The 24,024-nt window shown below is 52.9% G+C and overlaps 2 protein-coding genes across 6 annotated transcripts; one reads left to right on the plus strand and one right to left on the minus strand.

Annotated features, from left to right (window-relative positions):
- Window positions 1-1,879: 1,879 nt before the first annotated feature.
- Window positions 1,880-17,218, minus strand: PGPEP1 (pyroglutamyl-peptidase I). 5 transcript variants are annotated; one of them, XM_030509577.1, is made up of 5 exons: window positions 17,202-17,218; window positions 14,358-14,410; window positions 9,250-9,366; window positions 8,508-8,740; window positions 1,880-7,868 (listed from the first exon to the last, which is right to left on the minus strand). In XM_030509577.1, the coding sequence occupies exons 4-5, from the start codon at window positions 8,711-8,713 to the stop codon at window positions 7,676-7,678; spliced, it is 399 nt and encodes a 132-aa protein (XP_030365437.1). In that variant the 5' UTR covers window positions 8,714-8,740; window positions 9,250-9,366; window positions 14,358-14,410; window positions 17,202-17,218; the 3' UTR covers window positions 1,880-7,675. The 5 variants fall into 5 exon arrangements, with proteins under 5 accessions (XP_030365437.1, XP_030365431.1, XP_030365432.1 ...); XM_030509571.1 differs by lacking the exon at window positions 17,202-17,218 and adding an exon at window positions 16,781-16,874; XM_030509572.1 differs by lacking the exon at window positions 17,202-17,218 and adding an exon at window positions 14,949-16,520 and having other exon boundaries at window positions 14,358-14,868.
- LSM4 (LSM4 homolog, U6 small nuclear RNA and mRNA degradation associated) lies at window positions 17,024-23,260 on the plus strand. Its single transcript, XM_030509578.1, has 5 exons — window positions 17,024-17,474; window positions 17,567-17,608; window positions 17,709-17,807; window positions 20,058-20,241; window positions 21,870-23,260. The coding sequence occupies exons 1-5, from the start codon at window positions 17,472-17,474 to the stop codon at window positions 21,956-21,958; spliced, it is 417 nt and encodes a 138-aa protein (XP_030365438.1). The 5' UTR covers window positions 17,024-17,471; the 3' UTR covers window positions 21,959-23,260.
- Window positions 23,261-24,024: the final 764 nt, after the last annotated feature.

Genomic DNA, 24,024 nt, shown 5'->3' on the forward strand with positions numbered 1-24,024 from the left:
TAGCAAAGCCCTGCCTTGCGGTAGTAAACACAGCATCAAACCTCCTCCGTCTGCTGAGGGGTAAACACCGAATCACCATCTCTGGTGCAATCGCCACTCATGTCGCAGGACCTGATGCTGCTCCTTCCCCGGTGATGCTCCCTGTCCTCCCATCTCTACAGCACCCGAGGTGAGGAACATCAGGAGCACAAGAAGCCCCCAGGGCTAAGCTGAAGCTGTTGAAGTGTTGCAGCTTCGGGCTGCCCCACTCCATCGCTGCAGGGTGAAGCCGAGCACCATCCGGCTGTAGGGCAGCACCATCTGGTGGCACCAGCCCTCCCGCCGCCCCGGTTTGCTCCCAGGCAGGACCGGTGGCAACAGGAACAGGGCAGCAGCCTGAAAGCAGCCAAGGCAGGATTTGTGCCTGTCCTCAGCCGAAGCCGGGCTGCATCCCAACAGGAGCAGGCGCTGTGGCTCGCAGCAATGAAGCAGCACAGCACGGCGAGAAGATGCTCTTGGAAGGAGATGGGGATTGCTCAGGGTTAACAACCTGCTCCCAAGGGAAGCAGCACACAGCAGCTTCCAGACACCTTCCCACGATCCTCGACGGAGCTCTGTCTGCGGGAAAAGGAGCACGGCAGAAGGAATCCGGCTGGAAAGTGCCTCACGGCGGGTTCCAAGTGTCTTGGGAAGCGTGGGAGGGAGCTGCAGCCTGCAGGCCAAAGCCAGCTTCAGAATCACAGCAGCTCCTGCTGCATCCCACAGCGCTGCCTCGGTCCAGCCTCCATCCATGGGGAGCGGGAGAGGTGCTGCTGCCGTTGGAGCCCATGTGAGAGCAGTAACAGGGGTGTGAAGCAGAAACGCCTCATTAATTGACTGGAAGGATTCAGGGTTCATTGGGCAACACGGACAGTGTGCGACCCCGTCCTGAGACTCGAGAGAGGCCAAGGGGACGAGCTGCCACCTCCAGCTCCTCGTGCAGCCCATGTGGCACATCCCACACCTACAGAACATCCTCTCACCTCCCGTGCTCCAGCGCTGAGGACGCCCGAGACACTAAGTGCAAGAGAACCCTTTGTTGTTCCTAGATGAGGTATTTTCTGCTTGTTTAAAGGAATGCCATGGTGGGAGTAAAAACAGAGCTAGACTTAATTCCAGCTTAGGATGCAGATGGAACTCTGCTCGCCAGAGGACCGTGGCTCCAAACTCCGCTCTCCGAGACCCAGGAGAGCTTCTATCAAGCTTTTCCTTGTGAATTAAGTGAAGAAAAGGTGAGACCTGGTGGGTTTGGTGTTGGGAAATGCCCAGGGCGAGTGGGGGGTGTTTGTTAATCAGATCTTTTCACTGCTGCCTCCTGACATTAGCCAGCTGGGAGAGAACAGGCAAGCCATGCACTCACACTGCTGGGTTGGGTTTGCTCCCCAAAGCTTTCAGGATTACAGGCTCTTGAGAGAGCACTTTGAAGAGGCTTCATCAAGTCAGGGGAAGGACACAGCACCAGCCATGGCGAGTGAATCCTGCATGGATCCTTAGCAGGGGGCTGTTGCTCCGTTCGGCTCCGCGGTCAAAGCGAGGGCTGGTACCTCAAAGTAGAAGGAACAAACGTAATAGATGGAGGAAACACACACATGTGATAGATGATGACAAGATGAAACTTCCACATACTCCTCTGAGTACAGTGACACAAATATCCATGATAAGCAGCCAAAAAGGAGCCCAGAGAGTGTCTGTTCTGAAACCCAGCCACGTGGGATGGGGATGGGGTCCAAGGGCTCATCCCCACCAGCAGCAGGGACTTCAGGGATGGTACAAACCCCAACCTGGTCAGGCTGGGATCACCGCTATGGCATGAGCAGCCCACAAAAGGCACCTTGAACCGCTTGTCACAGACCACCAGGAGTCAGAGTTGAACTCTCTTTATTTACTTTGAACCACGAGTTTCAATCTTCAGTTACAAAGTCCAGTCTGGCCATCACAAGCTGAAAGTATGTGAACGGTTCTTTTAGTACACAGCCCTTTGCCACAGGGGATTGTTTGGGTTTTACAAGGCACTGCAAGAACACACTGAGAAAAACAGAAGCCCCACCAGGTTTCAAATGGTAGCCCCAAGAGCCCTGATGAGCAAGAGTGAGATCAGCCACACCTGAGATACCAGACAGACAACTGGGATGGATGAACAGAGGGCCCCAGCGGCTGTGTGATGCTGTAACATGCATATCCGAGCCCGAGAGGAACACCTAACCTTAAAGAAGAGCCAGAACAACCTGCACAGATTTGGCCAACCTAAGCCAGAGTGAGAACCAAGCAGCAAAGAGTTTGTTTGCTCCTCTTTCGGGTCTGAGAGGGTGTCGGGAAACCCCAATTCAGCGCAGTTGCTGAAGAGCATCCCTGGATAAAGGGGAAACCAGTTTCTCCCAGTCTTTCCATCCACCTTGGGTGGATCTGGCCCCATCACCACCACTCTGCTCGCCAAAAGCAAGCCCAGCACAGGACAAGGCACTCCCTGTTTCATCAAAGTAAACATTTGTGATTTAAGAAGCTGGTGCAATAGAAAACCTGACCGTGCACTGACGCAGCACAGAGTTTTATTTAAGGGCAGCGTATAGGTTCATTTCCTAAATTTAATTCCTATCTATGGGAGGCATTTTCTTCTCTACTTTGTCTTCAAAGAGACTGAGCAGAAGCAGATCACAGGTTCCAATGACTATGATGAAGAAGGAACAAGATCCTCAGCTTTGGAGGTTTGGCAGAACATCACTTTCAGCACGTAAGACACTGATCAGACAGGAATACAAGGCGTTGCTGAAGAAAAAGTGCACTTTATACTGCAAAACATGAGGGTTTCTGGTGCAAAACTAACCAATCCTACGTCAGGATGTCTACTTATAGACTAGGGCTATTTTATCCAAGCCAACAGACAAAGTTTGAAAGAAACCTGAAAGCCACAATTAAAACCCCCAAACACCACGAGTGTCATTCCTGTGTGGAAACACACTGGTTTCAGCTGGCAAACACCACCACTCGCTCTTCCAGCAGCTCCGTGCCTCAGCATCTGATGGGTGGTTAGAGTTAGAAACACACGAGAAGTTAAAAGAGATGCACAAGTCCCAGGTTAAACCATGAAATAACACTGAGCATAAATGCTGCTTCAGCCTAGCGCTGGCTCTTGTGGGGAATGACCAAATCAGCTCCTTTTCATGGTTTTCCTGGTTTTAAGAAGCTCCTCCAACCACATGAAGTTCCTTTTATACACTTCATAGGAAAGCCCACACGTGAGGCCAGTGCATCCCACGCTCCATCAAATGAAGATTATTTGAGTATTAGAAGAAACTTCAGTGGATTATAACTTCTTTAGTCTTTTTCTTCACAAAAAGAACACCACTGAGAGTCTGGGCTGCCCATTTGCGAGTCTGCAGGCCTGGAAGCTCCCGGGCTTTTATTCCAGGCATGGAACTGCATGACAGTAGCCTGGAATAATCCCCTTTGCCAGGTGACGGAGGCGCTCAAAGGTTAAGTATTGCCTGCACAACCAGCACAACAGCGAGAGACACGGCGGGGTTTGAATGCTACATCCAAGTGTGACAGCCTAGGAAGGTAAATACTCAGAGCTTCCTACCTGACTTAGCACAGCACACGCGGTACAAACCCTGCGGAGATCAAGGGGACACATTAGAGCAGAGCCCTGGTTCAGTGAGGCTGGTTTTCTGCCGGAGGCAGCATCAGGAGGTGCTTTACAATGACCCTGCATGCAAACACCACCTCAGCTTCTGCCAGGAGTCAGCCAGGAAGCGTTCACCTCCAATTGCCTCCAGATGCCTTTGAGTTCCCCTCCTCTCGGGGGTGAAAGCAGAGCAACCTGCTCGTGTTCATGGTCTTAAACGTTGGAACACCCTCAGTCAGGCCCCTCCTGGAAGGGCTCAGCAGTTCTTGGCTGCAGTCTCACGTCACAACCACACTCAACACCTCAAACCATCTTCATGACCTTTTCATCCTTTCTCACTATTTCCATTTAGGAGGGAGCAAATCAGGTTGGGGAATGCTCCAGATACATATGTACTGCTCTATACTTTGATATCCTTTCCAAAAGCTACCCCAAAGCCCCAAACCAAACAGCTTCTGTAAAACGTGGATTTACCTTCAACAGTCCCATAGAATATCTCAAGTTGGAAGGGATCCATATGGATCCAGTCCTCCATAAGTCTTGAAGGTAAAGACATTTCCAAGCTCACCGCTTCTCTTTGCTGTGCTTTATATAAGGTAGATTATCCAAAGGAAATCCCTTCCGACCATCAGAGTCACCAAATGACGACGGAGCTTACGAGTATCTGGAGTTCCTCAAAACCCTCCACAGCATTTAATAACTGCAACGATCACATTGGCATCACCAAACTCCATCCACACATCAGCCAGCTCCTACCCCAAGCTGTTGGCAAGCAGATCAAATGACAACAGACCTGATACAGCGGAACCTCCCAAATTCTCTCTTCCACACAAATCTTCTCAGCCCCGTTTCTCTGTTACCCCAGAGACAACTTTGCACTCGCAGGATTCTGAAGCTTTACCAGCTTTGAGCGTTTGCAAGTTGCAGGCACCACAAAGAACAGCAAACCTGAGCTCCCTACACCTCCTCCCCAGCACAGTGTGTTCTGTGCTTGGCAACAGGTCTCCCCGTCAGTGCAAATGTGCAAAGTCTACGTATGGATGACCTGGAAGAAGCAGCAGATAAGGAAGAATTACCAAAAACATCAGCTTTTGGAAGCTCTGCAGCAGTTTGATGTCAAAGTTCCAAAGCAAACATGCACCCCTAGGGAAGGCATTGTGAATCCATGGATTTAACATAATAAAAAGGCAACAAAAGAGAGAAAAACCCACCCCAAAAGTATTTAATTTAGGTCAGGTTAAATAAAATCAGTTTCATGCCATTTGTAAGAGTTTCCCCACACGATTGCTCTACCACCGAGACACCCTTTACAAATGCAATCTCTGAGGACTAATGCTCAGAAAAAACAAGCCCAAAAGATTATAAAATAAATTATTCTTTCCTATGCAACTGCTCCCATGGAAGTGTCACCAAAACAGCTCCTGAGGAGACGACACAGCTCCAAGGGATGCTCCGAGCAAAGTACGGCCAAAAAGGAGATGGTTTCAACACCAACACGTGGGTCAAGCGCTGCAATCCTCAGACAAACAGCAGCCATGGACACTGGCTCAGGATTTAGCCTTGAGCAGCAGAGAGCACCCAACAAGGAATGTCTATAGGTGCTGGACAGGACCCAGCTCCACAGCTCCACATCAGTGTGGAAAGGCGCTCTCCCCACGCAGCCGCTGCTATCTACCTTCCCCATGGATGAATCTGGAGCCACTCCTCCTCCTCAGCCACATCCAGATGGGAATCTCCAAGGCTCCGAGGAAGCACAAACGTTTAAAAGACACGGACAGACAAGGCACATCTCACCTCGAGACTTTTATCACCAGCGGAGTGACCTGCTCCAACCCCTTGTGCTCCAGGTGAGGGCTGCCTGGACGACAGACCTTCCCATGGGAATGAGCCCTTCCTGTGGCCGCTTCAATTCCATAGTTTTTCTGTTCTCACCTCACTCAACTGTTCTTTTCCACTCCCATTTCATTCCTAGCTATATTACAGGTAAATTAAATAGCATTCCTCAAAATCCCTTACACCAGCTGCTGAACTCAGCAGAACACCTGAATTCCTCCTCTTTCAACCACTCAGCAGCTAAGACACACCGATGCCGAAGCTTCCTACCAGAGAAAGGGACAAACCTACAAGAGAAAAGTAGCCCAACTATTGGCAAACCCCAGGTTAAAACCACCAATATTTCAACAAAGCATTAAATAGAATAAATTACTAACCAGAAAGCCTGCCTGCCGACACCCCCCCAAGTGCTACCTCAGATCTGAATACAAAAGAGAACCTTGACTTTGAAGGCAAACTCTTTTGCTCAGAAAAGCCTGTACAGTAAATACAGTGGGAATTTCCTTGGAAAAACCCAGACCTTTATCCCAACCTCTTCACAACAGCAAAGTTATTGCAACTGCAGAAGCCTTGGTCCTCTCTCCAGGGTGGCAAGAAGTGGTATTTATTCCCTTTGTTGCTAGACTTCTCCTGGAAAACAGCAAGTTAATGGCAGCTCTCACTGAGAGATACTAGAGCAGGATCATTCCTAATTAGAAAATTAAGATACTGGCATTCAAAATATTGGGGTGTGTGTGTATATATATATGTATATATATATATTTGTAAAAGTATTAGGATCAAATCAGACCTCTTCATTTAAATGGCCCCTCAGTGGGACCTATTGGCCATCAATCACCAACTTAATGTCTGTTCCCACTGTACCATCATCCCTCCTTCACTGGAGCCTTGTAATCTGGCAGCAAACCTGCATCCACCAGTCCTGCTTAGAGCCTGCATGTACGCTTCCCCCAGCGAATTCCTGGGGAAAGTTCATGCAAGAAGCAGCAATTTGTACCCTCCCATTGGGAGGGAAACACTAAGAACCAGCCTGGAAAACTCATTCGAAGCAGAATTCCTCACTTTCAACCAACTGCCTCTGGTTTACAGACAGCAGGTTTAAGCTTTGAGATGGGCTTTGGCAGAATGTCTTCAAATCTGCACGTTTGCGTATTCATGCCTCCAATCAATCAAGGTGACAACTTTGAATTGAAGTTAAACATTACTCTTCTAACCTTTCAAAAGGAGGAAAATGTGTAACTAAGGAAGTTATCAATTACTCAACCTTTGCCTTCAAAAGAGCAGCTAGCACCAAGTGTAGGGTGAAGGTCTCCTGTGGAGAAAGTGGCCTTTAGCAAAGCTATTTCACCGCGAGTGGTTTGTTTTATACACGTATGACACAAGGTGTTTTGTACAGGAGGTATATGTTGACTTGAGTGAGGAAGGTGGCATTGAGAAGGGAATAAAAAAAGACATTTGGAAGTATTTGGCCGAGTTAGGCTCATCCTTGTGTCCAAGAAACAAAGACAAAGCCAACTCCTGCTCCGCAACAGAAGGAACCCAAAGCACGTCCCTTCTATCTGCAGCTACCAGTTAACCAGTACATTACAGAGGACCCTGTGAATATTTGGACAATGTGGGGTAAGAAGTCAGTGCCTCAAGTATTTTTCCATCTCAGCAATTTCCAAGATTCCTCATCTCCACCAAGCGCTGTTGTCCAACAGACAATCCCACACCATTCCAGCTCTTTATATCATAACCTATCATTTGGGCCAAAGAGGGGGAGGGGAAAAAAAACCCCAAACCAAAACGAAAGCAAACCTTTCAACTTAAAAACTAGTCGTTAGAAGTCTGGGTTATCAATTCCCTGCACCTGAACACCAAGTCCAGATGAGAAACCTTCCATCTGCACTGGATTACACTGGTCAGGAGCTGCCACTCGGCTGCCAGAAGCTCTGCATGAAGCACAGCACACACACTTCAGTCGCTTCAGAAATGAGTAGTTGCAGGTGTTATCAAGAAGAGATTCTGACTCCTTTGTTGCCTAGGCTGAAATGCACACATTTGACAAAGAAAAAGCAAGAAAAGGTCCGTTTCTAGGAGTGGAATTTTCCTTTTTGAAGTCTCCAATTCTGGGGTCTGTACGCTTCAGACCGGTCCCCCAGTACTTCAGTAGCAGGGAAGATTTTGGAAGTGCAATACTAGGATAACTTCTGCCCACTTTCAGTGTTCATGCTGACAATTGATTTTGTCTTCAGAATGCTCCAAAACCTCCAGCATTTCTTCTATTATAGCCTGTAGTGCCCGACCCAGCTGTTCTGCAGTATAGGGCTTGCCCAGCGGAGGCACGTGAACAAAAGCCGACCTCCCGCGACTCTGGTATAAGGACGTGTAGTAAGTGAAGTCACAGAGGTACCTGAAACACAAGGGGAGAGCTTAGTTAGCAACAAGTGACAAATCCAGTGAGAAAACTGCAGGACAGAATCATGGAATGGTTTGGGTTGGAAAGGACCTTAAAGCTCCTCCAGTTCCAACCCCCTGCCACGGGCAGGGACACCTTCCACTAGAGCAGGTTGCTCCAAGCCCCTGTGTCCAACCTGGCCTTGGACACTGCCAGGGATGGGGCAGCCACAGCTTCTCTGGGCACCCTGTGCCAGCACCTCAGCACCCTCACAGGGAAGAGCTTCTGCCTCAGAGCTCATCTCAATCTCCCCTCTGGCAGCTTAAAGCCATTCCCTTGTCCTGTCCCTACAGGCCCTTGTCCAAAGCCCCTCTCCAGGTTTCCTGGAGCCCCTTTAGGCACTGGAGCTGCTCTAAGGTCTCCCCTTCAGGAGCCTTCTCTTCTCCAGGCTGCCCCAGCCCAGCTCTCTCAGCCTGGCTCCAGAGCAGAGCTGCTCCAGCCCTCGCAGCAGCTCCGGGGCCTCCTCTGGCCTCGCTCCAGCAGCTCCACGTCCCTCTTGTGCTGTTGCCCCAGCGCTGGATCAGGACTGCAGGAGAAGGTCTCACAGGAGCAGAACAGGATGAACTCTTTATCATGCTCACTGGCATCCCGTACCTGCCGGCATCCTTCGATATAGTGACCGTGACGTCCAGCCCCAGTGCTGAGACTCTCTTGCAAACTGTGTCCATGTCAATAATGGAATCGATGCACTCGGGGCCTCCTTCCACGCAGCACTGAGAGCCTGGGCAGAAGCGGCAGTTGTCCAAGCCTTTATAACCCACGTTGTGGCCGCACTTCTCCAGAGTCACAGTCGTAGCCATACCCGAAACACCCACGTGAACCACCAGCTACAAGAGAAAAGAAACGAGTTAGATCAACCAAAACACAATTGGTGGAAAATCCAGAGCCTGCTATTCCCAGTTAAAGCCTGGCGGCTGTTGCAGGAGTTCCTGCATGAATATCATAGCAACGGGTCATTTATCAATGAACTCATGGGTCGAGCGCAGAACAATTCTCCTTGTTTCACCCCCTCCTGGCCCACAGTGTAATTCAATCAGGGTTAAGATGAACGTGGGCATGTTTGACCACTGGTGGCACAGCCCAACACGAGCTGCCTCGACAGCCCTTTGCAGTGGCCTCTTCACACCAACTGCTCCCATTCATCGAATGCTCTATTCTGAGCTTTAAAACCCTACAAATTCCCATGTTCTCATGACAAAAGAGGAGAAGATCTAGTGGAGGATCACCAGCCTGAACACACGTTAAAAACAGCACTTCACATTCTGCTCCTTGCTGTCAGCGGGACAGATTGCAACCATTTGCTGTGTCTTTTCTCCTCCTCCCTCTACTCACTCACTTGTGGACTGTGCTTTTTCCATAATGCAGGAATGAGTCTTTGCACTGTCTGGTATTCAACTGGGACTTCGTAGACGTGCAGATCCACATCATCTCGCAGTCCTAGCTTCTCCAACTCCTAAACACATCAGGAAATAAACCCAAGATGGTCAGACACAAGCTCAGCAGAGGATAGAGACTTCTGGAAGGTTTAATGGTGGAGTGAGTCTGCTGGGAAGGACTAACACCAGTTTACACTGTGGGCTGTATAACCTCATAAACAGCACTGTTAAAAACCTCAACATAACAGAGAACAACAAAGGCATCTCTGCACCTGCATGAACAGTCTTCACCCACAGGACCGTTTGGTTCGCTCTGATGTGTGTATAACAGAGATCAACATTTAAGTGACGACAGTTATCAGCAACACCCACACTTAAAAGAAAGGTTGGCTCCATTATTTATAGAGCTATATCCTCATATTCACTTACTGAAAGAACTAGGTACATGTAAGGAGAAGTAGAATTGGGAGGATTATATTCATTGTCTAATTTGTTCTGTGCCTGATGACCTGGAGAGCAAATTCCCATTTGCTTCCAGGTGAGGAGCTCTCGGGGTGAGGTGACAGGAGACCCAGGCTGTGACTGTGTCTATCAGCCTCCACACAACACTCCTCTATGAGAAACTGAAGCAACGTCGGCACATCCTCCTCAACATACTCCTCACTTTCCTCTGGGCAGAATCTGGAATACCAGAGAGCCTGTTTCCACTGCTGGTTTTACCTATTTTACCTAATATATTGTACTTCATTTTGCAACATGAGCTGTTACCATTGTAGCGATTCAACTAACGCAGTGAATTATTTCTCCCCCTAGAACCTTAACTTTTAGACATATACATATGTGTATATATATATACACACATACTTTAACTTTTCAAAGCCATGGCTTGAAAACATCCCAACTATCCAGGCAATAAACTTAGCCAATTTCCCTTTAAACACAGAGGGTCAGTTAAATACCTTTAAAACCAGAGGGAAGAGGGAAGATCTCTTTTTCCCCGTGCAGTATACCTGACTGTTTGATCCCAACACCGAGTTCCCTCATGGGCCTGGATACTTCTCCCTTGCTCTTCTTTGGCCTCCGGTTCAACACACTCCAGTCTCACCAGTAAGAGTATGGGACTTGCTCCTTTGATACTTCAGACGTTACCAGTCAAGCCCACAACAGGACTTCACCAGAAGTAAACCTTTTGGAGCCATCAAACCCAAACTTCTGAGGACTCAAGGGAAGGACACAGCCTCTGGAAAAACACATGTTCTTAAACCAACCCATCAACCTGAGGAGCCGTGTGCCAGGCTCCAAGTTCACACACAGCAGAAGCTCCGTGTCTGGTGCTGCTCTTCTCCTCCTGAACACATCAACTGAAAACAGCAGCTTCCTCACGCCGGGAGCACGGAGCGATTCCCTGTGCTTCCACCGAAGGGGCTGCAGGCACAGCAACAACATCACCTGCTATTCCCCCGCCCTGGGGTTGTTCTGACAGATCTCGAGCACAGAAGCCAGCAAACTATCAAAGGCCCCTTCAATAGATTCTTGACTGATCAAGTTATTTCAGGTTCGGATTCGGTGATCGGAGCCAAGAGCAGCTCTTTCATGCAATTCTTAGGCTTTCTCTTCCTGCGCACAGAGATGATACCTGCAAACTTCAGGCTAAAGAGTGCACACCAGCTGAATCCACTGAAGCTTTCTCCCCTCCAAATCTTGTGTTTCCCTACGTTTACAATTAAATTAGAGACAGTTGAAAGGAGAGGACAAGCTGAGGTTTTTGGACCTCCCCGTTACCATCCTACCTCCCCTATCTAAACATGAGCAGTATCTTTATATCCTTTCTGTCTGTAGTTGTCAGCACGAGTGGTTTCTTTACTGAGCAAAGAAAACCTTTCCCACTTGTAAGGGCCACAGCCAGTGTAACAAGATTTAAGACACTTAAAACACGCAGCAAAGGCAAGAGTAAGACTTCCATGGACCAGCAGATATGAGCAACAACAATGATAAATCACTTGCTCTGGCTCCGAGGGCAAGGCTGATATTAAAGGCTTGCTGTATTGATTAGTGTCTGGCACACACAGACATCCATTACCAGAGATGGATGCTAAGTGATGTTTCATCACATCTCCTTTGCACAAATCTGCCTTCAAAACGTCAGCTGGTTTATGTGGCGCGTTAATAAAGTAAGTAGTTTACAAATGAGAGTATTCAAATACAAGTCAGTCTCTTTAGGAAGATCTCCAGAGCGTTAATAGGGAGGAATTCATCATCACTTCCCTAAAGAGCATCAAACAGCTCCTCAAGATGAGCTTCATCGTGGACACTCTTCCTGGCAGCGCAGGAGGAGACACCTCGGGCTGTTTGAGCTGCAGCCCCTCAGTGACAGCTCCAAACCTTCTCCGCTTTACAAACCCACAACTTCCCTTTAACCAAGCACAGCGCTGGGTGCTTCCACTCCATAATAAAGATGTACGCTGGCCCCCAGACAACTTATTCCCTTGTATACCTGACAGACACAGAAACCCGAACGCGTCTGCCCGGTTCCCTGACCCCTCCACAATGGTCGCCTTTGTGAGCCTTTAATATCCTTATCAGGTCTGTCTAGACACCCTGACAGCAATTGTCCTTAGTAATGTCACAGCGCACCCTGACCTCTCTCCTCCTCCTCCTCCTCCTCAGCCAGAAGCACTTTGGGGGGGGATGAAGGCAAGAGCCCATTCGCTTCACAGTCCACCTGTGTCTACACCTAAGTTACACCAAGGAGGCCAGAAAATGAATAGAAAAGCTCGTTTCAGTAACTACTTCTTGAAAGGAAGGTCCTTCCCAAGCAAAAACTGGAGAAAATTCCTCCAAATGAAACGGGGAAACACAGAACAGAAAATCCACACTAATGGGGAATGTTTTTCCCTGAAAGCCTTAACAAAATAAAGCAGAAAGCTGTTGTTATTCCCTCCGAATTCATAGGGAATCTCTCCCTTAGGCGTACAAATCTCCAAACATCTTCCCATTATTAGATTGCAACTGCTGCTGCTGAAGGTACCCATGTGTGAAACTCTTTTTGCTTTCAAAAGCAAACAGCTCTCCTAGAAGCCCGCTGCAGTCGGAGGGAACAGACACCCCGCGCCCGTGCTCTGCGCGAGAAGCCAAATAAAACCCAAGAGGAGCGGAAAGAAAAGCAGGGAATTGGATTCCTCGGGATGCGGGGATAATAAAAGCTGTAATAAAGCAGAAGTGGCTCAGCCCTAAAGCGAGGGAGGATTTAGCAAGATTGTTTAATTGATTTTTCTTCTATTAAGATGCAGATCACAGCGTCTGGGGCTGAGGCGCGCAGACACGCCTTTGTGTCCCCTCAGCTCCATGAAGTCCCCCGTCTGAAACCTGCACAATGCCCAACTCGCCCGTGCTCAAAGCCATGCTGTTCCTTTTTGTCTGGGCCTCTCGGGGCTGGGCAGGGTGAGGGAAGGCAAATCCTCCCCGCTGCTGCCTCAGGGCCGGGTTTTAGTGAGGAGCTCGAGTGATTCAGGACTCGGCAGAGAGACGGGCTCCAACGCAGCACAAAGCACAGGCTCCAACTCTAGTTTGATGGGCTCCAAACACCCCCAAGCCCCTAAAATGAATCGAAAAGGCACGTGATTCCTTCATCTCTCAGCTGAGCAGCCACCAGCGCCTCGAGCTGCGGTGCTGCAGGAGGGATGCTCCATTTCTCCTCACAGGAATTAGACCTTAGGTGTGCTGTTGCAAGTGGCATCACAACAGCCACCACTCTTCCTGCTCCAGAAGCACAATACCCTTTTGTCTACCCCCCCCTAGAATAAAAGTAGCTGGTTTACACGAGTAAGAACAGACCAAACCCATTTCCCTCGCTGCTCAATTTCAGTACCACGCCATTTTTTTCCCCATATACTTGCATTTTTTCCTCCCCAAACTTAAACCAAGCAAACCCCAACTCAGACATATTCATTTCCAAAAGGCTCTTGGAGGCAAAGGTTTCTTCTTGTACCAGCCACCACATTAGACATCTGGACATTAGTTGACTGTAATTGATTAGAGTTTGTGATTTAATTTAAAAGCATTCTAAAGAAGATATTAATCTCCGAGCTCTGAAGGGAAGAGAGATGTGTTGGGGAGAAAAATAGATTTAATTCCCTGGACAACTGTACTAAAAGGTACCCTTGAATTCCCAGTAGCTTTGTCATAAACCACATCCAGAAGTGACAAATAAGGAAGAAGTGGGATAATGTGGCAGCACTGGCCCTGGCTAATGCTGTTACAGCAAGTGACCTTAACTCCTTCCTTCAGCTGGGCCTCTGGCAGGAGCCTGGCTCCTTCTCCTCGCCTCTGCCGGGACCATCTCAGCGGTACAGGAGGAACGAGCTCCTGCAGATGTGCAGCTACAAGTGGCATCAACTTGATTTCTTTGTGCGAGTCCGACCTGCCCAAGCCATGAGCAATGTCTCCAGCCAGGTCCGGCTCTACGCAAGGAGCTGGTTCTGCGGTGACAAACACTGCGTGGTCCCCCCACCATGTCTCCTGCTTTGCCCGCTGCAACCCACCACCGAAAGCAGAAGGAACAGAGGGGAGAAGCCAAGGGCAGGTCAGAGTCCTCACACTCGGACCCACAGTGGACAACCCCGCAGTGCACTTGACTCCAGAGGCTACAAGGGGGAAGCCTCATTCCAGATGAGGCTTGGTTTAAAGGTTAACAAACTGCCCCGTTCCAGCGGAGAGAAAAGCACAACAATTCTTCTGGCTTTGTTTGTTCATGGTTCGGAATTCTCCAGGGCAGAGGAAGAGCCCAGCTCCCTGCCCCGTTCAACAGCTTCCAAACCTCCGGGTTTAGCCTACGGATTCCTTCCTTGCCTGAGCTACACTCACTCTATCCCATTAAATTCTACTAGCTAAGGGATTGCTTTCTGCGGAGTGAATAAAACATCATCTGACCATCTGGAGCGAGCTGCTCACAGTGAATAAACTGGGAAGACAAGTTCCAAAAGAGCTACAAACCGAAAGCGTGAGGGGCGCGTTATCAGCAGGGCTCTCTGGTTTAACTTGCCAACAACAAAGTTATGTGGAGTGTTACCTGAACTGCAATCCAACTGGCGTTAACAGCGTGCTCTCCAAAGGGACCAAACCCTGCAAGAGAAGTAAAAAATCCACAGTGGTGAAGTCATCCCGACAGGTTTGACCAACCTGAAAGGTGAAAAATGGTCTGAGCTTTCCTGGTATATAGAGCCTGAAAGAAACCCCACTTCTAAGGCCCAATCCTTACTTAACTTGACAACCGAGTACTAAGAGACCTCCACAGAAGTGTTTGAACTCTACACCTTGTACTGGGAGCTTGCCTCAAAAGAAACTCTTTTTTCCCCAGCAGACGCTGGGCCAAGTGGATTTTCTCCTTCCTGACCAGCTTGGAAGAACTTGTTCTGAACAGAGAAGTTGCCCGATGTCATGGAATTAGAATCCTGATTGGATTTTCTGTTCCTGATTGGTTTAGGCCACAGCAGATGCTTCCACAAACGGAGACAAGCCTGTTTCAAACAGTTACTCTCTGCTCAGGTCTTCACCAAGATCTCTGTCAGCGTTAGTTCTGCCTTAAGAGGAAACAAGAGCTCTGGACAACTCACCTCCAGCAAGCAGGAAGGGTTATGATAATGTTATCAAAACCACTTACTCATCACATCTTGATTTCCTAATGAGTAACTCGGAGTTAACTAGTAACCCCCACCATCTCCTCCTGAGCAAGCACACAAAGCTTGGGCAATTCATCTGGGCACGGCGTCGATACGCTTTAATCTGAACTGTCAGAGTTTCCCTGTGAGCCCCATGCCATTAAGAGACATAAATTGTGTCTAACTCCTGAAAGGATTTGAGAGGGACCACAAATATTATGTGACACATTAATGGAAACGGTTCTCTTTGCTCTCGACAGTAGGGCTGAGGTTATGCTGCGCAATAACCTCAACACCCCCCTGCGTAAGGGGTTTGCACAGGGTGGGCTCGTCCACGCTGATGGGTCTCTTACAATCAAACCACTGTCAACATCTGCCCAAAAGGAATCTGCTGCAGGTTTCCACAAGATCAAAACGTTGGTGTTTCCCTGTGAGCAAACCTCCAATGTTCCTAAGACAACCCACAGCTGCAGCAGAGGTGAACAAGTCCAAGCACTGAACCCCTTCGCAGCGGTTTCTGCAAGTCAGGGATGTCCAGACACAACCAGGACCTGCAAGGGCTCCTTCCTAAAGAAACCACAACAGCCTGAACCAAAAGGAATCAAAACACATCCAGTTCTTTCCAATTCAGCCACGGGAAGGCTGGAATCCTACAGGTGCCCACACACATAACATAACCCTCTCGCGCCGGAGCCCAAAGTGAACTGGCACAAAGTCAACTGGGGGCTATCGCTCCTCTGACTCAGCTCCTGTCTGGATCCTCCTGGTATCTCTCTCGCAGGAGATAAGCAACTTTGCGAGCAGCACGAGCACGCCCAGGAGTTCCTCCACATCCACAATAGGGCCCTGCAAGGCTCGTGAGCGGGACACCAGCTGCAGAGATCCTGATGGGATTAGCTCCTTCACCAGTCCTAAAAAAGAAACCGTGCACCAACAGCACTTATCCTCGCGGAGCACCCGCTGCAGCTGACGGGGAGCGCACCCGGGCTGCCTTCAAACGGGAATTCAGCGTGACAGCAACAAGAGATGATCAAACAGGGGCAGACCCGAGGAGCAAGCGCTTGTGTTATCGGAACAGCCTTCCCTGGAAGCAGGGGGGGAAGAGGGAGGAGAAGCATCGCCGGCGGGAGGGTATTTACAGACGCAAGGTTTCTGTTTAGTCACGGCGAGCGCGGCCGCCCCGCACCGATCCCGGCTTCGGGAACGCCGGGATCTGCCACCTGCTTCTTCCCTCTCCGGCTGCTCCCTGCAAAGCCGCTCGCCTCCAGCGCGTACCGCGACGGCAACGAGCCCCCTCTCGCCTATTCAAACCGTCTCAACCTCGGCTGCCGCCGGGGGGAAGAGCCCTGAATAGTTTCCCCCCTGAGTTCCCCATTTGTCACAGAGCTGCCTTCCCCACAAATCAAACCGGCGCCCTTTGTACCCCGGGGAAAGGAGCCTGACAAGCTCCCGCCTGCGACGCTGGGGCCTCCCGTTCCCCCTCATTCCCCCGCTCATCCTTCCCCCGGGGCGCTGGTGCTGCGCTGGGGGGTGAGCTTGGTGCCGGCTCCGACACCCCGAGGGCTCCGGACGGGGCGGTCAGAGCCCCCCCCTGCACCCCCGCGGGTTCTCCCCACCCCTCGGAAGCCTCAAGCCCCTTGTTCCCCCAACAGACACCCCCTGCGGAGGGTCAGGGATGGGAAAGGGGGGTCCCGACAACCCCTTCAATGGTTGAGCACCAGGGAAGCCGCCGCACGCCCCTCATTGAACAACCCCCCAAACCCGCCCGTCACCCCCCGCTCCGCAGCGCCCGAACCGCCCCCCGCGGGGCCGCCCCCCGCCGGGACCCCCGTACCCGTCACCACCACCGCCCGCCGCGGCTTCTCCATCGCGGTGCGGTCCCGTCCCGCCGCCGCCGCCCCGCACTGAGCGCCCGGCCCCGCCCCGCCACCATCGAGTGCGCTCCGCCCCGCCGCCCAGAGCGGCCCCCCCCGGCCCCGCCACCAGCGAGTGCGCTCCGCCCCGCCGCCGCCGCCGCTGCCACCACCATAGAGTGCGCTCCGCCAAGCCGTCTAGAGCGGCCTCCACAAACCACTTCCGCCGCCAGGGCGGAAGTCGCTCGCTGTGAGGCACCGGGCTAGGCCCGGGGTGTCTTCGCCGTTGAGCGGTGCCCGCCGGGGTTCTAAGAGCGCAGGTCCCGGTGGAGGCTGGTGAAGCCGCTACAAAACGCTTATCTCGACCCACGCGCGGGAGGACGCGTTGGAAAAGGCACGAACCGGGGCCCGGATCCGCGGGACAACGGGCGCGCCACCGCTTCCCGCCCGCCCCGCTTTTTCCATTTACGGCTCTGTCGTAAAGGCGCGGACCGGAACGCTGGTGGCGTCGCTTTACGGCCGTAAGCCGTGAGCTCTCTGATTGGCTCCGCTGTGACCGCGCCGCGCTCTCATTGGCTCCGCCGGGGCCGCGCCGCGCTCTGATTGGCCCCGCGCGGGGCCGGGGGCGGTTTGAGCGGCAGCGACCGGCGCGGCGGCGGCGGCTCCGGCACGATGGTGAGTAGCGGCGGGGCCGGGGGGGTCCCGGTCCCGGTCCCGGTCCCGGTCCCGGTGGTGCCTGAGGCCTCTCTTCCCTCTTCCCCCCGCAGCTGCCCCTGTCCCTGTTGAAGACGGCGCAGAACCATCCCATGGTGAGTACCGGAGCGCGGCCCGGTCCCGCACACACACCCCCCCCCGGCCCCGGTGCAGGTCCCTGTCCCGGGGCCGCGCCGTGACCCGTGTCCCCCGCAGCTGGTGGAGCTGAAGAACGGCGAAACGTACAACGGGCACCTGGTGAGCTGCGACAACTGGATGAACATCAACCTGCGGGAGGTGATCTGCACGTCCCGGGTAAGGCGCGGCCCCGGGCTCGGCCCCCGGGCTCTGCTGTCGCCCTCTGGAGGTTCGACTTGTGCCCGACACACGCGTTTAACGCAGTGCTTTAGAGCACCCATAGTGAAGGCTCCAGCTCTCTCCCCAGCACACAAATGCTGTGTGAGCCTCTCCTTCACCCATCAAACCCCAGCCTGGGTTGGGCTGAAGGGACCTCAAAGCTCCTCCAGTTGCAGCCACGGGCAGGGCAGGGACACCTTCCACTAGAGCTTTCCCCTGCGAGAGGGTTCTTGGCGTGCGGCTGGAGGCCGCCGGCCCCGTGCTGAGACACGGAGATGGGGCTCCCAGGGATGGAGCCTCTTCCATCACGCGCTGTTCGAGAAGCAAAGCCTGCTTCAAGCGCTGTGCTGGAACTATGGACTTGCTCCTCTAACTCTCCGCAACACAGGAGGCTGTTGTTTCCCTGCTCTGCCCTGTCTGGTACTTTTGCCCAAGGCCAAAGTTGCTCCAGAAGATTGTGATCAGTGTTTTGGGCTTTGACCTCAGGCAGAAGTGTCTGGTCTTGTCCCTGCCAGGCGCGGGCGCTGGGAGAAGCAGCAGCCGGCTGGATGTCAGAGCCTGGCAGAGCTCCTCGTGCTCCTGAAAACCTCCCTGCAAACCCCCCCAGGACCTGTTGTCTCTGCACCAGGAAAGTTTTGAGCCTGGAGAAGAGAAGCTGCGTGGAGACCTCGGAGCAGCTTCCAGTGTCTGAAGGGGGCTACAGGGATGCTGGAGAGGGACCTTCATCAGGGACTGGAGTGATAGGACAAGGGGTGATCGGTTCAAACTGGAACAGGGGAAGTTCAGGTTGGAGATAAAGAAGTTTTTCCCTGTGAGGGTGCTGAGGCGCTGGCACAGGGTGCCCAGAGAAGCTGTGGCTGCCCCATCGCTGGCAGTGTTCAAGGCCAGGTTGGACACAGGGGCTTGGAGCAACCTGCTCTAGTGGAAGGTGTCGCTGTCCGTGGCAGGGGTTGGAGCTGGATGAGCTTTAAGGTCCCTTCAACCCAAACCAGGCTGGAATCCTGTGGCAGTGCTGGGGCACGGAGGCACGTTGTAAATTACCCCTTGATCAAGGTTTGAGAGGAACCTTTGGTGGCAGGAGAAGGAAACTGGGAGCAAACCCTTCCCTGTGCCCGCGCCATGGGTGACTCTGCCCTTCTCCTCAGGCTGCCGCCGGGATCTCACAGCAAAGCGGCCTCTGCCAGCTCCGAAATACCAAAACGCCTCCAAAAGCCGCGTGAAAGCGGCGCTGGAGCCGCTGCCGGGGCTGCGCTGGTGGGGACTGGCCGCTAGATGGCACGGAACGGCGGCGGCAGAGCCCGGCCCCGGCCCGGGAGGCGGTTGTTTACTCCGGGGGGGCCGGAACGAGGAAGCGGAGGAGCTGCCTCCGTCCCTTCCCTTACCCCGAGCCAAGGAGCAGCCGGGCGGGCCCGCGGCAGGGCGGGGATTGGTGGGTGTCTCTTGGAAGGGAACTGTTTCTGCCTTGTCTTGTGTGCAAAGGACTTGCCCGGACAGGCAGAGTCGCCCCAAATAACTCCTGGGGGGGGTGGGGGGGGGGGGTGTGTGGAACTGTTTCATCCCAGGAGAGGAGGAACGAGGCGTTCCTGCTTCACCTCCTCCTCTGGGACCCGGCAGATGCCGCGGCCACATGCTGCTGCTTGAGGCTGCCTGGGCTGGAGCCAGCCCAGCTGCAGCCAGACCCTGCTGGAGCCGGGGCTGCGGGACGAGGCGGGTCCCTGCCCCTCCTCCCACTGACATCATGGGCAGCAGAGTTGTTGTTCAGCTCCATTGCTATTCCCAGAGCTGCTCCCGAGGTGCAGGAGCTCAAACCCTCCCGGGTTGTGTCCTAGGAAAGCCCTGGAGCTGTTGCACAACCACCGTGTGGAGATCCCGGCTCCGTAACGGGGCACCCAAAGACTTTCTTTTCTCTACAACGAACCCATCAGCTCCTTGTTCCCACAGCTGTGCTCTGGTGGCGCGGAGCTCACAGCCCCACAGCTGCCTCCCTGCCCCACATCCACACCCAGGGCAGCGCAGTGGGGAGGTGACTCCCGGCTGAGGCTGCAGGAGGACAAACCCTTTTGTGCTCCTCGTTTCAGATAATGCTCTCAGCAAAGGTCTCTGGAGCTGTCACACGCTCCAGATGCGATGGAAACCCTCAAAATGCCCCAGAAGCAGATGGAAAAGCACCAGGTTTTGTTTGTAACCCAATGTGTTGCTCCCTAATAGGATGGAGACAAGTTCTGGAGGATGCCAGAGTGCTACATTCGTGGCAGCACCATTAAATACCTGCGGATCCCCGATGAAATCATTGACATGGTGAAAGAAGAGGTGGTGTCCAAGGGCAGAGGCCGTGGTGGGATGCAACAGCAGAAGCAACAGAAGGGCCGTGGCGTTGGAGGTGCTGGACGAGGTAATGCTCCTCGTTGCTTTTCAGGGCAAGGAATGGCTCCTGCTTCCCGGCTGCGGGGCTGGGAGAAGCTGGAGCCGCTCCAGTGCAGGATCTTGTCCAGTTCATGTGTGTTGCTTCGCCTGTGAGGCAGCTTCTGCCAAAGAATAGGAAGGATTGGTGCCAGGGATGTGCCTCCCTCGTTCCTGGGGTTGGGCAGGAGCTTAAGAGAGTCTGAAGTCGACTGTTCCTACCCCTCCTGGCTAGTTTGGGAGCATGGCTCTACAAAACTGGTGTCTCTCAGCTTAGAGAGGCAGGGAAGGGAACAAAGGGCTGCTCTGTTTGGAAACAGGCTGGGCCCCGACCTTAGCACTGACCAAACCCCAGCATCTTCCTCTCCTCGCCTGCTCACCCCTCCTGCCACATCTTTGCCATTCACTTTGTGCTCCCCTCGTTCAGCCCTGGGGTCACTCTTGGCGCAGGCTTAGCCTGCAGCAGGAGCTTCAAATCCTGACTATGCTCCCTTGCTCCAGCAACACTGGGCTTGGCCTGGCAAATCCTGGGCTTTAGGAGGAGCCCTGAGGCCTGAGCCGTGATTGAGGTCTCTGCAGAGCACCCTTAAGAAGCCACCTTGGTTTGGGCTATGCCAGGAATCCCATTGGGAAGCTGGGCTCTACCTGGGGCCATCCCGGGACGTGCCGCGTCTGCAGCTGCCCGGGGAGGGGAACCCCTGGAGCCTTGTGCTGCCCTGGCAGCTCCCAGCTCCCAGAAGTGACCTTTCCAGAGCTGAAGGCGCCTTTCATTTTCCCCTCCTTCCCTTTTCAGTGGCCGGAGAGCACTTGGCAGAGCAGCTTTTTGGCTGTGGTTCTTCGGACAGCCAGTTCAGCTGCCCTGTTTGCTCTGCTCTGGAAATACCCACCTTGTGGAGAGCGGGGCAGAGCCCGCCTCTGGTGGAGGGGGTGTTCCCTGCTGCTTTGAGGTGCTGCTGGAAGGTGTTAAAGGGAAGCTTTGGTATTTGCTAATTAGCTCAAAGCTTTGGCTCCCATTAGTGAGACATGAAGGGAGGAGGAGGGGAAGGGGGGGGGAAAGAAAGGCAGGACAGTTTGGTCGGGAGGGAACGCACGCACTTGAAAGGATTCTTGTTCCTGACACTGGGAATCCTCCGTCTCCTCAGCTTGCCACATCCAGGAGTGGGGCAGCCTTAGCTCAGCTCCGCTGGGAGCATCCCGAGCTCTGCAGGGTCAGGAGCCACCCCCTGCCTCTGGTTGAGGCACGGCCCCCCCATGGAGTGAGCAGAGGGCAGCTCCTGCAGCCAAACCAAGTCACCCCCTTCCTTGTTTCGGCTTGCAGGGGTCAGGAACCCGCTCATCCCCCTGCATTTAAAACACTGTTGCTTCCATGGATCCATTTTTGAGGAGTTAATTCAACGGAGGGTGAGAGCACAGCTCCAGGATGGGGAGGTACAGCTGGGGAGGGGGAACCCACTGATACACCTTGCAAATCCAGGGTCTGCAACTGACAAGGGAGAAAATGCACAAGTCCTGCTTCTAGGACTGGAAAAGAGGGGAGCACAGGGGTAAGTAAAGCTCTGAGCAGCTGGGAGATGCTGCGGCGATGCTCTTACAGCCCTGCTCTTTCTTTCTGCCCCATAGGTGTGTTTGGTGGCCGTGGCCGAGGCATCCCGGGCAGCGGAAGAGGCCAGCAGGAGAAAAAACCAGGCAGACAAGCAGCAAAGCAGTGAGCTGGCCATGGCCCGGCCGGGCCCGATGGGGTTTGTCACCTCAGGATTGCCATGTGTTCACAACTGTCCCCTTTCTCCTCTTCCGCCCATCGAGCCGGGCCCAAATCATGTCCTTTGGAAGCCCCTCTTGCAATTTAATGTGCTAAAAAGCAGAATTATTTGCTCCTTGTAGCCAGCAAATCATTGGATTGACTTCAGCTGCCCCACTCACGGTTCAGGACCTTTGGTTCTGCTGCTCCTGAGGGGGAAAATACTTTAGTTTTCCAAGCTCCCCAGGTTTAACGGGAAGGATGATCCCATACTGTGGTACCAGAGCAGAGGCAAACAAACGCCTTCTGCATGGTTTGGATTCTTTCTTTTTATACTTGAAACTTGTTGCTTTTGTACCAGATGTCGGTGCTTTGGTTTAAAACCCCTCAACTCGAGGATGTTGTATCTTTCCGTGAGTGCTCTTAAGGGGTCGGGATGGTTTAGAAAGAACCAACCTTGAAGCTGTTGCTTCTGGTCCTGGCCAGTCCCTTCTGTCTTTCTCCTCTGGCTTAAAGGAGGGCTCGGGACAAAGCTTTCTTTGGCCTTCAAGGGTGGTTTCCAAGAGAACTGAGTGATAAAGGAGCATCTCCCAATGAGTGTGTTGCTGAGTTGACTTCAGAGAGCAGTTCCCTTGGAAGGAAAAGGCTTTTCTGGGAGCTTCGTGTGCCCCAAATTCTCCTATTTCCCTCTGAAAAGCATCTGTGATGTTGGTTTATTCCCCCCCCTTTGCAAACTCAGTGACACAAAGTCCCGAGCGCTGAGATTTCTCCAGCTTATTCCCAATACCTGGTGCTTCCATTGCCTCCACCTCCTTTTCCAGTCCCTGGGACACAGACCAGGCTGTGAGCTTGTCCCAGCCGCACATTCCGAAAGCTCCTGGGAATTCCCAGCTCAGGTTGTTCCCGTCTTCCATCCCCCAGGCCGCAGGGTCCCATGAGGAAAAGGCACCCACAAAACATCCTGGCTGATGTGAATGGAATGTGGGGAAGGGTCCCAGGAGGGGGAAGAAGGAGGCTCTGGCCATGCTTCTACCCTCCAAATGGGTGAAAAAGCTTCATTTTAGGGGAAAAGCTGATCTCGTGGCTTGTTCTGAAGAGGTTTTGGGGTGTTTTTTTGTTGTTTTGGGGGGGTCCACACCTGATCCCCCCCATTGGAGCCTGTTCTCTGCCACTGCACTGAGGAGGAGTGAAGAACACGCTTTTATATACACTTATTTTTATACTGTTTCTAGAACTCGGTGGTGAGCAGGAATAAACCAACCTCTGAAAGCGATTCCCTCTCTCTGTCTGTAGCGGTGCTGAGCCCCCCCGGACCCCAGCTTCACCTCAAGCCTTGGTGTAAGCAAGAAACCCCCAAGCAGATGGGCTTAAACCTTTGGTTTCCAGCAGCAGCCGCATGTTCTCTGCAGCCACCTTGCCTGGGCGAGCCGGCTTCTGCCTGGAGCCGCTTCCAGGCGTTGGGAATGGGGCACACGTGTCCTCCTCCCTGCTGGAAACTCAACATCAACACCCGGGTGGCATTTGAACAAAGCCCGGCCCGAGCCCTGTGTCAGACTTTCCCTTCCCAACCTGCTCCCTCCCTTTCGAGTCCCTCCAGCCACAGAAACTCCCCGTGTTCCCGGTGCAAGAGGAAGCGGCGGCGGCGCTGGCTGGATAAATCCCTGCAACAATGGGGCCTTTGGCTTGGGAACAGGGCAGCCGCCTCCAAGTTCTCCTTATCTCCTGGCAGAGCTTTGGGATCAGGCCTTGGAGCTGCTGAGGTTCTGCTGCTGGTTAATGACAAGCCCAGGCTCCAGCAGCCTTTCCTCAAGCCTCCCCCTTCCTTTCTCCACCCCTGGAAGGGCAGTGGGATGGGTGAACGATGGCGCTGTGCCCGAGCAGCATCGAGCCTGGGCATCAGCACGATTCTTCTCTGTGCTTTTAGGCCTTTCTGCCCCAAAACTGAGTGTTTGGGGCTGCTGTTTGCTGGCAAACCAAAGCAAGCAAAGAACAAACCAGGGAGGAGCGAGATGAAAGCAACGAGCAGAGAGGAGGAGG

This window comes from Strigops habroptila, chromosome 20 (genome assembly GCF_004027225.2).
Source record: "Strigops habroptila isolate Jane chromosome 20, bStrHab1.2.pri, whole genome shotgun sequence".
NCBI lineage: Eukaryota > Metazoa > Chordata > Aves > Psittaciformes > Psittacidae > Strigops > Strigops habroptila.